General features: G+C 41.7%; 1 protein-coding gene and 1 long non-coding RNA gene across 7 annotated transcripts in view; one reads left to right on the forward strand and one right to left on the reverse strand.

Moving 5' to 3' along the window:
- The window catches only part of LOC118521388 (uncharacterized), a 212,601-nt gene extending 200,440 nt beyond the window's left edge, over positions 1 to 12,161 (reverse strand). For all 4 annotated transcript variants that reach the window (XR_013441817.1, XR_013441818.1, XR_013441819.1 and 1 more), the window contains exon 1: positions 11,938 to 12,161. This is a non-coding gene — a long non-coding RNA (uncharacterized LOC118521388). The remainder of the gene's footprint in view (positions 1 to 11,937) is intronic.
- Positions 12,162 to 12,397: 236 nt separating this feature from the next.
- PPP4R3B (protein phosphatase 4 regulatory subunit 3B) overlaps positions 12,398 to 13,324 on the forward strand; it is a 63,121-nt gene continuing 62,194 nt past the window's right edge. Inside the window, exon 1 of one of the 3 annotated variants that reach the window (XR_013441816.1) lies at positions 12,398 to 12,788. Coding sequence is in view for 1 of the 3 variants with exons in the window: in XM_036069886.2 (XP_035925779.1) it covers positions 12,647 to 12,788 (142 nt within the window). In the remaining 2 variants the exon portion in view is untranslated. The remainder of the gene's footprint in view (positions 12,789 to 13,324) is intronic. The other 2 variants (XR_013441815.1, XM_036069886.2) reach the window with 2 other exon arrangements.

Raw genomic sequence — 13,324 nt, forward strand, 5'->3', positions numbered from 1 at the left:
TAAACAGACACATAGATCAATGCAACAGAATAGAGAGCCCAGAAATGGACCCTCAACTCTATGGTCAACTAATCTTTGACAAAGCAGGAAAGAATGTCCAATGGAAAAAAGACAGTCTCTTCAACAAATGGTGTTGGGAAAATTGGACAGCCAAATGCAGAAGAATGAAACTGGACCATTTCCTTACATCACACACAAAAATAGACTCCAAATGGTTGAAAGACCTAAATGTGAGACAGGAGTCCATTAAAATCCTAAAGGAGAACACAGGCAGCAACCTCTTCGACCTCAGCCGCAGCAACTTCTTCCTAGAAACATCGCCAAAGGCAAGCGAAGCTAGGACAAAAATGAACTATTGGAACTTCATCAAGATAAAAAGCTTTTGCACAGCAAAACAGTCAACAAAACCAAAAGCCAACCGACAGAATGGGAGAAGATATTTGCAAATGACATATCAGATAAAGGGCTAGTATCCAAAATCTATAAAGAACTTACCAAACTCAACACCCAAAGAACAAATGATCCAATCAAGAAATGGGCAGAAGACATGAACATTTTTCCAAAGAAGACATCCAAATGGCCAACAGACACATGAAAAAGTGCTCAACATTGCTTGGCATCAGGGAAATCCAAATCAGCACCTCAATGAGATACCACCTCACACCAGTCAGAACGGCTAAAATTAACAAGTCAGGAAACAACAGATGTTGGCGGGGTTGCGGAGAAAGGGGAACCCTCCTACACTGTTGGTGGGAATGCAAGCTGGTGCAGCCACTCCGGAAAACAGTATGGAGGTTCCTCAAAAAGTTGAAAATAGAGCTACCCTATGACCCAGCATTTTCACTACTGGGTATTTACCCCAAAGATACAAATGTAGGGATCCAAAGGGGTATGTGCACCCTGATGTTTATAGCAGCAATGTCCCCAATAGCCAAACTATGGTGGGGGGTGGGAGGGATGGGGTGGCTGAGTGATAGACATTGGGGAGGGTCTGCGCTACGGTGAGCGCCGTGAATTGTGTAAGACTGTTGAATCACAGACCTGTACCTCTGAAACAAATAATACATTATACGTTAAAAAAAAAAAAAAAAAGAAGAAGATAGTAGGAAGGGCAAAATGAAGGGGGGGAAATCAGAGGGGGAGACGAACCATGAGAGACTATGGACTCTGAGAAACAAACAGGGTTCTAGAGGGGAGGGGGTTGGGGGGATGGGTTAGCCTGGTGATGGGTATTAAAGAGGGCATGTATTGAATAGAGCAATGGGTGTTACACGCAAACAATGAATCATTGAACACTACAAAAAAAAAAAAAAAAAAGCTTTGGGGTTAAGCATTTTCCTACTCAGGGGTTCTCTAGGAAAAGTATGTCAAGTAATAGCACAAACTATATAGTACTCAAAATATCTGTATGGTCATATGTGGACTAAAAGAAATTTCCATCTTTGTTTACAAAAAAAAAAAAGAATATGCAATCCTTTTATAAATCTGACAAAATATTTGTATATTCATGACTCTTAAATAGCTCATAAATACTAAAAATTTAGTTGGTGAAATATTTTTTTAAATATGTATATTTTATATATAGTGTGTAAAATAGTATGGTAGGCACATTTTCTGAAATACTGAAGATTAATTGAAAATGACATTAAATATAAACTCTATGCTTTGTACATTTGATTTTTAATAGTGACAAAAATCTTTCTCACTTGCCTTCTGTTTAAGACATAAGCTTGGGGCGCCTGGGTGGCTCAGTAGATTAAGTGTCCAACCCTTGATCTCAGGGTCGTGAGTTCAAGCCCTGCATTGGGTTCCCCACTGGGCATGGAGCCTAGTTTAAAAAAAAAAGAGTAAGCTTTAATGGTAGCATTTCAAAATTGTAATTTTTTTTAGTTTTCTATTTTCTTAAAGGGACTCCCAACTACTACTGGGAGAAAAATGAAACTAGTTCTTAAATTCTAGAGACCAGTGGTTCCACAAAGTGACAGTATAGCCCACTAACCACAAACCACCAAAAAGATTCCATTTCCACTTAAACCAAGATCTCACACTTTATGTCTGAACTTATATTTTTGTCTTCATTCAAATCTTGGTAGTTTTCCCTACTCTCCATGAAGTTACTTCTAAAAGTGCAGTTATATGCTTAAAACACTATAATGACTAAAATTGAAGTGCCCATCTTTGGTAGTTAGTGCAATGCGGGTACTTAAAAGACCCTTGCCTTCATGTTCTTTGTTACTGACACTCCCCTGCCCATAAATTACAGTTTTTATACAATAATTTTTTCATCTCTTACAGAATATTTTATATTTGTAGATCGAAGATAGTAGGGTAAATATCAGCATCTTTCTTAGTTCAAGTCTGCCAAGCATAGTATTCATTAATTCAACACTTACTATGTTCCAGACACTATAAAGTGTGCAAGGAATGCATCGGTAAACAAAACATCAAGTTCCAAAGTTCACATTCTAGTGGATGGAAACTAACAGTAAAGTATATAGCATGTCAGGTGGTAGTAGGTTTTTTAAAGAAAAACAACTGGGTAAAGGGATAAAATGATCAAGAAAAGGTACTATTTTAGATAAAATGATCCAGAATGGCCTAAGTAGGTAACATTTGAGCAAACACCTGAATGAAGTGGAGGAAGATGTGCAGCTATTCTGGAAGGAGAATTCCAAATGAAGGCACTAACAACTTCATATTCAATTGGTATTTTATGTTTAGAATGGAGCAGCCTTTTCATTTTATAAACCAATTTAACAGTCTTCTACTCCGTAACCCTGTGCTTTTTCTTCACCAGAATTAGCAAATTTTATTAAAGAATACAAGTCAAGAGAAGGCTTGTACAAGGTGATATTTTCAAAGCACTTAATCAGGCAAGAATATGCTTGGTTACTTGCAAAAAGAAGGTAGACAATGATGTTATCAACAGGCTTTTATAAAATTCTAGGCTCATGAGTTGAGACCAGGGTGTTAGGCAGTGTAATGGAAAAGCGAGAATATGTCCTGGTATCAAGGGGCACAAACCAACATAAGCTAAAGCGATTCTGGTGGTGGGTAGGGATGCTCACAGGGCCATGAATTTATTTCACAGAAGCCAAATCACACTCCCTGTGGCTGGGTGGCTCCAGGACTGTACATCATTATGAACAAAGGCCTTCTCTCTCTCTACCCTTCGCTTTGGAGTCTCCTGGCCTCCCATTTGTACTGTGCATACAACAGCTTATTCTTACATGCAAATGTTAATGTGATGCATCATATTGATTGATTTGCGGATGTTGACTATACTTGCATCCCTGAGATAAATCAACCTTGATCATGGTGTATGATCCTTTTAATGTACCGTTGAATTTGGTTTGCTAATATTTTTTTTTTTTAAAGATTTTATATATTTATTTGACAGAGAGAGACACAGCAAGAGAGGGAACACAAGCAAGGAGAGTGGGAGAGGGAGAAGCGGGCTTCCCGCCGAGCTGGGAGCCCGATGCGGGGCTCGATCCCAGGACCCTGGGATCATGACCTGAGCCAAAGGCAGATGCTTAACGACTGAGCCACCCAGGCGCCCCTGGTTTGCTAATATTTTGTTGAAGACTTTTGCATCCATGTTCATCAGGGTTATGGCCTGGCCTGTAATTTTCTTCTCTGTGGTGTCCTTGTCCGACGATAGGTATTATATCTTCCAATGTTTGGTAGAATTCACCAGTGAAGCCATCTGGTCCTGGACTTTTGTTGGGAGGTTTTTGATTACTCATTCAATCTCCTTGCTAGCAACTGGCTTATTCAGATTTTCTATTTCCTCAAGAGTCAGTCTTGGAAAATTGTGTATTTCTAGAAATTTTTCCATTTCTTCCAGATTATCCAATTTGTTGGCATATAATTGTTAGTAGTGGTCTGTTATGACCTTTTGTGTTTCCGTAGTATCAGTTGTAACTTCTTTCATTTTTTATTTTATTTATTTGAGCCCTGTCTTTTTTCATCAGTGAGCCTACCTAAAGGTTCATCAGTTTTGCTTATCTTTTCAAAGAACTAACTCATTTCACTGACCTTTTCTGTTATCTTTTAAGTCTCTATTTCATTTATTTCCACTCTGATCTTTATTATATCCCTCCTTCTACTAACTTTGGGCTTCATTTCTTCTTTTTCTAGTTCTTTTAGGTATAGAGTAAGCCAGATCCAAAGGCAGCAGCTTTCAAGGTATGTAAATATATAGTCTTCTGGGTCTGTAATCGTAAACCCTGCTGACTTTCAGACCAGGAAATCTGGAGTTATCACCAGGGCGACAACTGCTAAACTCCTGCTTTAGGCATATATAAGCGCCTTTCTGGGAGGCATCCGTGAACTGCTATATGGCCACGGGAGAGCACTAATATGGTTATCTCCCTGCCCATCCTCCCTTGGGGGCACCTCTGTAGCCTATGAATATATGGCAAACCTGAATCCTGCCCCTCAGGGTGAAGCTCCAGGACAAGAAAATATGCCCTTCTCAAATGAACTCTGGGGGTATGTTTCAGTCTGCTGGTTGTGCAGTGCCCTTGGGGTGGTAACCTGTGAAGGACTGAATATTTTAGGCCCAGGGGGTCCAAAATAATCCCTCCTGGCCACCAGCTCCAGGCGCTCAAGGGGTGTCCCTTGTGTGGGCTGCACATGCCCACTGGTTGGCACGGTAGACCATTGGGGCAGGGCACTCAGCTGGAGCAAGATAGGCCTGGGCTGTGATGGGAGCAGGACACTTCTACCTGAGCTAGCAGGCTGGGGGGGGGGGGGGGGTTGCAAAAATGGTGTCTGCCAGCATCTCTGTCCCCAGTGAGTCCCAACAGGTTCCTGTCTCTCTGGCACATGCTGTAAGATTAGCAAATGAGTTTCCTAAGCATATGGTCTAGGTGTCTTTCAGACTTACTTTTGTGCTGGGTCCTGGGATGAATGGGTCTATGCATGAGTCCTTTAAGAGTGGATATTCCATTCCCTAAAGCCCTATGGTTTTAAGCCCTGTTGGTTTTCAAGGCCTCAGGGGCTCATCTCTCTGATGCAGTTCCAAAGGACTGGGGTGCCTGGTATGGAGCACAAACCCCTCACTCCTCGGGGATAAGCCTTGTATTATGAGATTCCTCCCAAATGTTGGTCTCTAGGCCTAGGGTTGGGTTTCTTGAAAGACCATGTATTGCCTCTCCTACCCATCTCAATGAGGCCCTTTCATCCTTTGTTCTAGAGGTGTTTCATACATAGCTGTAGCTTTGTCGTGTTCATGGGAGGAGGTGAGTTTAGGATCCCTGTTATGTTACCATCTTGAAGTCCTCCCGATAAATTGTCTTAATAAAATATTGACAACAGCTATTAGGACCAAGTAGATCTGTGGAAATGCAGGGATGGTAAGAATAAGAATACAATTCATTATAAAGATTTTACAAGAGAAAAACTATATGATCACCAGATACAGAAGAGGCAATTTATAAAATTTCCACGAATGTTTAAAATATTAGGAAATGTCCTTAACTCGATAAGTGTTATCAGAAAGAAATTAAGAACTTGTATACAACCCTGGGGACATGGCTATTAAAGTCAGGAACAGAATGAGAATCACCACTATTACTCTCATCAGTGTTCTCAGGTCCTAACCAACAAGATAAGATTAAAAAGAGGTTGAGGAGAAGAAAAACAAATGCAGATGATCTTCTTAAAAACACTTTCAACTGGTACAAAACAATTAGTTAGAACTAATAAGTGAGCAATAACCATATAGGTATGCCAAAATAAATACGTATCTTCTCTAGGAGTCAAAAGCTGCCATGGTATAAGCTCATTTCCCCTCACTTTTTCCAGGCTTCCAAGAGCTAGCTTAGCAGTAAATCTGCCCCATCCTGTTGGGTCCTGGCCAAGGTTAAATCTTCTGTTCCAAGGGTATCCCAAATCAATGAAATCTTGAGTAGTGGTTGATCAAGGACCCCCAAAGTCCAATCCTAAGAGTACTTCTCTGGCTCCTTGGTAGTACATGCTAGATTATTATTTCAATTCCTTCAGTGTGTAATCTCTTTGCTCCCTAGGCCCAGCAGTTCCTAGGCGGATTATGCTGAGATTTAACCCTAGCTATCACAACCTCTCAGCTAGGATAAGAAATGAAAGCAACTATGGAAGAGGTCTTTTTGCAAGGGGAGGGAATTGTTACCTCTTATAGGAAGCATGTGCCACTTCTGCAATCCCTGAGGGTTCAGGGGTATCTGCAGAACCAAGATCTTCACAGGTACCCCCATCCCATATTTCAAGCTTCAGGATTACCCAACCCAGGACCTTAACTGCATAGCAGCCCCCCTTAAGCTGAACATTCAAATATCTTTAGAGCTCTGTAACTCCGTCAAATCCCATGTCTGTTCTTCCATTGCAGGAAATAAGGACCTTTTTTTGAAGCCCACTCTCCCTCTGCAGTAGTACAACTTAATTGGCCAGCTCTGCTATCCTTGTAGGCACTGTTTTCCCCATATTTTTCAAATGCTTGAATCACTGTATAGACAACAACATTCCCCTCTTATGGGATGTTTTCCTAGGTCACTATTGGTCAAATCAGTAGTCAAGTGACCACCTTGTGCCAAGGACTGAGTAAACTATTCCCCAAATCCCATCTTACTGCCTGATTTCCTATACTACGCCCTGTACCACCTATGTCAGTTCTGGCCCTCAAAGATACAGTTGCCACAAAGGGATTAAACATGTAAGATACTGACTAGAGGAAATGTCTGTGAAGGATAAAACAGACAGGCTCAGGAATTGACAGTGACAGCCTACAGACCATAGTACAAGTTTGACCTCTATAAAAGAGGGAAGGTAAGGAAATACTGGGTGGAAAGAGCTTCAGACTACAGTGTAGTTCCAAGAAAGTCTCATCCAGACTGCTATGAAGTTCCCCAACCCAATGTTGCCCATTGAAGGAGTTCGGCACTAGATAGTAAAAGATAAGTATAGTACCAGTGCCATGCTCAGTTAATGGCTGGGAGCAGCTTGAGGTCTTTATGGCTTCAGCTCAAATGCAATGGTGGATCCAAAGGGGTAGGAGCTGGCTATCAGTCAAGTATGTTCCCCAGAGTAGGTTCTCTTGAAGGAGATCTAAATGGTGCACTGATATGGCCACCACATCAACCAAATACCAAAACAAATAATAAAACTATAGCAATTAAAACCGTCATACTACAGTTGACCAACTAAAACAATGAAAACAGAGTAGTGAGTTTACACTCAAATCCACACACGTGTATGTATATGTGTCTGTAGATTTACTAAAGACTATGACTAAAATAGCATTTCAAATTATTTCATATATAAATGATATTGACAAGTGGCTCTCCATTTGGAGGAAACATTTTAAATTGGCACTTACTTCACATATACAAAAAAAATCCAAGGGAAATACAGAACTAAACATTAAAAAAACATAAAAACATGTTAGAATACCTTTGTCAAAAATGCAAAATTAATCACAGTTAAATATTTTTTTAAAGTATAGAGTCCAAAGGACAAACATAGTAAAAGAGACAATATCAGACAAAAGATTTTAACAAATATCATTTGCATGGCAAGCAGATGGTAGAGCACTAGCGGACCTTAGCAGAACAGAGGAAATTACAACCTAACTGGCCACAGAGGTGATCAGAGAAGAGAACTAATTATCTCTACAACAAATCAGAAAGGATCAGGGCTCAGAATCTGAGGACAGGGTCAAAGTCTATATAGAGAGGGGCTACACAACTGGATCCCCTTCCCAATCCCACATAACCAAAGGACTACCATCTCCCTCCACACACACTCATACCCATACAAGCTCTTTGAACACTGCTGCCACCACCGCCACCTCAGGAGACTGAGATTTATTTTATAGGAGAGACTTTGATTTGGAGACACTAGTCACAGTAGTGGGAAATTGTGACAAAAGGGTCAAAAGGAGCGCTTAAGTGAAAGCTTAAATACCAAACAGATGAAGGACCTCTTGCCTCCTTCCTCTGCCTTTACTCTGTCAGAGTATGAGGGAATACCTGGAGAAACTACATTCATCCAGAGAAGACTTCTAAAAACATTTGGTAAGGTGAATGGGAGGGGCTGTAATTGAAAAAGAAAATCACCCCCAGGGAAAATCACCCCAACAGTCCATAGCCTTGCTCTTCAGAGTAGAGAGCCAGCCAGGGTTTGGAAGGGGCCAAACCATGGAGAGCTTTGTATGCCATTCTAAAGAACTTTATCCTACAAGAAATCAGAAACTGTTGAAAGATGCAAAAACAATATAATATGATCAAATTTGTTTCAAACTATCATTCAGTAATGTATCAAGAATTGACTAGTTAGATAGAAACTAGAGATACTAATCTGGAGCTTTCAAAGATGTAATTTAATCTCAGTTGATTTGATAGGGTAGTTATTAAATTACTTGCTAGGGAGAATGTCAAATTGAGTAGTAAACTTCTAGTAGTAAACTTCTAACTTTCAACAGTTATTGAGTACCTGCTATGTTCCACATCCTCTGCTAGGCACTAGAGATAAAATGGTGAGAAAAAACAGTTCCCTGAACTCACAGAAATTTGTCACCTAGATGTAGAGACAGTTATTAATCAGAAATCATACAAATAAAAATAAGTAAAAATTTAAAAAAAGAAATCAACAAATAAACCTAAAGCTACAAGTATGACAAATGCTACAATGGAAGGGTGCATGGTGCTGTAACAAGAAGATAAAACTGATACTCTGGTTGTCTTCCTACATCTCTTTTACCGTATCACATGGTGTAATATCCGGGGGATTTGGGTGGGATTAACCCCAGGCTCCAATGACAGGCCCTGATTTGCCTCAGCCAATCAGTGCTTGACATTCCCTAGACCTCAGATCTCTGGGTTCAAGTGTAGGCATGTGGACCTATATTAGTCTAATCACAATGCAACTGGGAATACGTGAAGAAACTCTTTTTTTGCTGTGAATAAAGACTGTGGAACCTTGGGAGCTCTTGGCCACTATCTTAAGATACAAAAGGAGTCAGCCTTAGTATGAATTTGACAGAGCAGAATACAGAATTGAGAGGCAGAAGGAAATCAAGTTCTCACTGATACTGTCAAGTCAGTCAAATCTACCCGAGGTTCCTCTTTATCTCCCGATTTTCCTTCATATGAGCCAATAAATTATCTTATCATTTAAACCACTTTGAATTGGGTTTTTTGGTACTTGTAATATTCCAAGGGGATATTGTCTAGACAGGGGAGTCAGAAGGGTCCTTTATGAAAGTGATAACTGTGGCAACATCTGAAGGATAAAGCAAGAATTGCCATGATATGACTGCAGTCATATCAGACAAAAAAGTGTCAATTTTAACTTAGATCAAGTAAGACAAGTTGAAAAATGTCCACTGGCATTATTAACAGACAAAAGTGTTCAGACAAAAAAGTGTCAATTTTAACTTAGATCAAGTAAGACAAGTTGAAAAATGTCCACTGGCATTATTAACATAGATATCTTAAGTTAGTTTGTAAAGAGCCTTATGATGAGAGCAAGGTGCTGGGGCGGGCAGTGTGACGGAAACCAGAATGGGTTCAACTGAGGAGTAAGTGGGAGGTGAAGAAATGAAGGGAGTATAAACAACTTCAACCCTTAAATAGTTTGGTTGTAAAGGGGAAAAGAAATAGGAATGTGGCTAAGAGGATATAGGTTATCAGTTTTGATGGTTTACTTAAATGAAGAAGACTTAATCACCTTAAGGAAAAAAAATGAGTGAATATAGCAAAAAACTTTCATAAAAGCATTTTCATAAAAACATCTATCAGAAAGGGTGACATTTCAAGGGCATGAGTCAATGAAACAACCCAGTTTACCCTATAGAGATTAACAGGATATTTTTTTAAACCCTCAAGAATTAAAAAATGTAACATGCCTTCCAGGGACATTGGCAATGATGGTAGATAGTTTGAACTGTCATAGCTGGAAGAGAGGGTGCAATACTACTGGCACCTGGTGGGTAAAAATAAGGGATGCTGCTAAACATCTTGTTTAGCACAGAACAATCTCTCACAACAAAGAATTATCCAGCCCAAAATGTTACTGGTGCTAACGTTGAAAAACCCTACTCTAGGAACTTAACATCAAGTAAATTGGAACACATGAAATAATTTTGGTAAATCATTTATTATTTTAGGTTGGAAACTACTGGAAATGACACATATATACATAAATAGGAAATGGTTTAAATATACTAGGGTACATGCGTACAGCAATACGTATAGTATTCCATTATATATAGGTTTAAAGACACTGGTTTCTTTATTATTCCTCTCACTACAGCCTCATGGCTTTGTATTTGCTTTTCTGTTTTCTCATGCTCTCTTCCCTTCGGGAAATGTATGGCTGCCTGCCTCCCTCAGAGGCCTTCCTCAATGACACCATTACCTTTCCCAAGCTCACTAACCTTTTGCTACTTTTATTTTTTGGTATTAATATTTATCAGTATCAGGCATGTATTTGTTTATTGTCTTCCTATACTAGAATGTAAGCTCCATGAGAAGAGGGACCTTTTCTATTTATTCACCGTATAGAACAGTGTCTAACACATAGTTTATGCTCGACAAATATTTGAATGATTGAGTAAATGCAGGAAATAAGTCTTATTTCACAATTTTGTCCAGAGTTAGTTCTATTTGTAGGACATTAACCTCAACACATATAGTGTTAAACTGACTTCTGTATAGTTTTCATTCCTTTAAGTTATATATAACTTACCTGTAAGTTCTTTTAGGCCAACAACATATTATGACTTTGTTCACCCTGTCCCCTCAGCCTTGAACACCTTCCCAAGCCAAAGTGCAAACTCCCACTTAGGGATCCTCTAACACCAGTTCAAAACTTAATCTGTGAAGCTTTTTCTGACCCAAGACAGAAAGGTTATTTTCTCTGGGCTCAAAATGCATTTGTCCACATCAATCACGGCAATTAATGGGCTCTATTATTACATATAACTACCTAATTCAAGAATATTTTCTGAGGTCCTCTATAGATTTTTTAAAAATGCGATGTATCCAGATTTTGAAATTATAATTTATTTTTTATCAGGCGCCTGTTCTGTGTAAGACGTCTCACGTTTTTAGTGCATCGCCGAAGGCTGTGCACACACACGATCTAGTCAAAACAAAAGCACGTTTTGACGAAACCCCTGATAAGTAATGACTACAACCCCCAAGATGCGCTGCAGGGTCAACGTGTGCATCGCGTCTGTTTTCACCTTTCAGACTAATGAGTGGAAAGAACTGACGACAGAACAAGTTGAGAATGTCTTTAAAAACGAAAAGTATTCTATCAAGAACGAACGAGCACTGAAATAAACGACTGTCGCCCAGCACATGACTGGTATCCACCGGGCAATATTTGACACTTAATGTGATGTTTGACAACGTGAATGTCCAGAGAATTCCTCCTTCGCTTATTCAGCGCAGAAGACCTCCCGATAGATAACGCAAAAAATTCTCGTAAGAGAAACTCAAAAATATCAAAACAATGCTCTTAGATACGTTAGGCAGGTAGGTCCCCTCCACTTCCCTTAACTTCTCTGAAGACTTATTTTCCGAGGCTACAAACACGGGAAGAGCACTGCATTTCCTGAAGTGGAAAGTATGCTTTTCAATTGCCAGCTACCAAATGCCTAACAGTGATGCTTTGGCGGGAAATAGGAATTTGTCAACACACTAATGTACCACATTATAATCGCCTGGTGGTCCATAGAACACTTCCTGAGATGTTTAACAGATTCTACAACGAGTTTTAGCGGGTTTCGGGTCCCCGTAACTTACAGGGCTCAAAGTTCCTACGTATTCACGGCAAGAATTTTAAGTTATTTTTCTCCCATAGGCTGACAGAGTCAGCTTCCATTAAGGAGTACGAGCACATTTCCTTCCTTTTTGCTCAGGGTTAGTCCCGTCCAAGGATGCGTACCTCCCAGGTATGCTTTACTTTTTCCTCAGAGCTGGGTCCCACGGCTCGTCACACCCCAGGTGCAGCCAGCAACCTCTCAAAGGAAGATCCAAGACCGCTCTCGCTGCCGGCTCAGAAAGGAATCTCGCGGCACCAGACGGGACAGGGAACTCGCGAGAACCGACCACCCGGCGGAGATCCCGCGCCAGCAGGCGGGACCGAGAGTAGAGGAAGTCGCTCTTAGACCCTCCCACATAGGTCCAGTACCCGCCTCGCGAGAACACCGAACACTGCCGGCTGGGGAAGCGCGTGCGGAACGCAGAGGCGTCGCGCATTGGGCTCGTCGGCCGCCGTAGCCCCTGCTAGGACAGCCCGTGCGAGCCTGCTGGAGGAGGAAGAGAAAGGCAGAGAGAATCGGGTTACAAGATGGCGGATCTGTAGTAGTTACGGCGGCGGCGGCGGCGGGAGAGCGAGCTCTGGGGGGCAAAGGGAGGGGAGGGTGGGTGTGTGCGGGGGTGAAGTGAGAGGTTACCGGGACTCCGGGCGGAGGGGTCTCGGTGACTCTTGTTGCCCCTTCCCGCGACTGAACCTTGGGAGCCATGGTGAACTCGGGCCTCTCCGGAGCCGCCGCCGCCGCTGCCGCCACCGCCGCAACCGTCTCTCAAGAGTGAGGGGCGCGGACGAGGTGAGCGAGGAGGCGGCGGCCGGGGCGGTGGGGACAGCAGCCACCATGTCGGATACGCGGCGGCGAGTGAAGGTCTATACCCTCAACGAAGACCGTCAATGGGACGACCGAGGCACCGGGCATGTCTCCTCCACTTATGTGGAGGAGCTCAAGGGGATGTCGCTGCTGGTTCGGGCTGAGTCCGACGGTAAGGTTATTGGAACATAGGATAGGGGACAATCAGTGCCTCCGGTTTGGGCATAGCCCTGGTGTTTAGGCTCTGGGCCGGGTACTGTTACTACCACATCTTGGGACAGCGCTTTGGTTTTGTGCCTGCACTTCAGTACGGTAAAAACAAACTACTTTGTCCGGATTTACTCTCAGTCTAACGTTGATTCTGTTCCCCCGCCTCCTATCCCTATTAAGGATTTGACCCCTTCCTCTCCAGTCTCGCCTTTGAAATGGAGAGAGAAGTGCGAACGGAGGAAGTAATGAGAGACAAGAGTAGTTTTATTCTCGTCCTAGGGAGCTGACCCTCCCCCTCCCTTCATTTTTTGTTTTCTTATCCATTATATGTCTGTTTCAAAAAGCTTAGTGAAACTTCACTTTCTGAGTGGGTTGTTTGTTTTTTTTTAAAAAACCCATTTTACTAACGAGCCCCGTTTGCCCCAGGCGACAGGTGCTGGGGAAAACCAAAAGGTACCTTTTCCTGCGATTATTGCAGACTGTTGCCACGATACATGC

The sequence above is a fragment of the Halichoerus grypus genome, chromosome 10 (assembly GCF_964656455.1).
Source record: "Halichoerus grypus chromosome 10, mHalGry1.hap1.1, whole genome shotgun sequence".
Classification (NCBI taxonomy): domain Eukaryota; kingdom Metazoa; phylum Chordata; class Mammalia; order Carnivora; family Phocidae; genus Halichoerus; species Halichoerus grypus.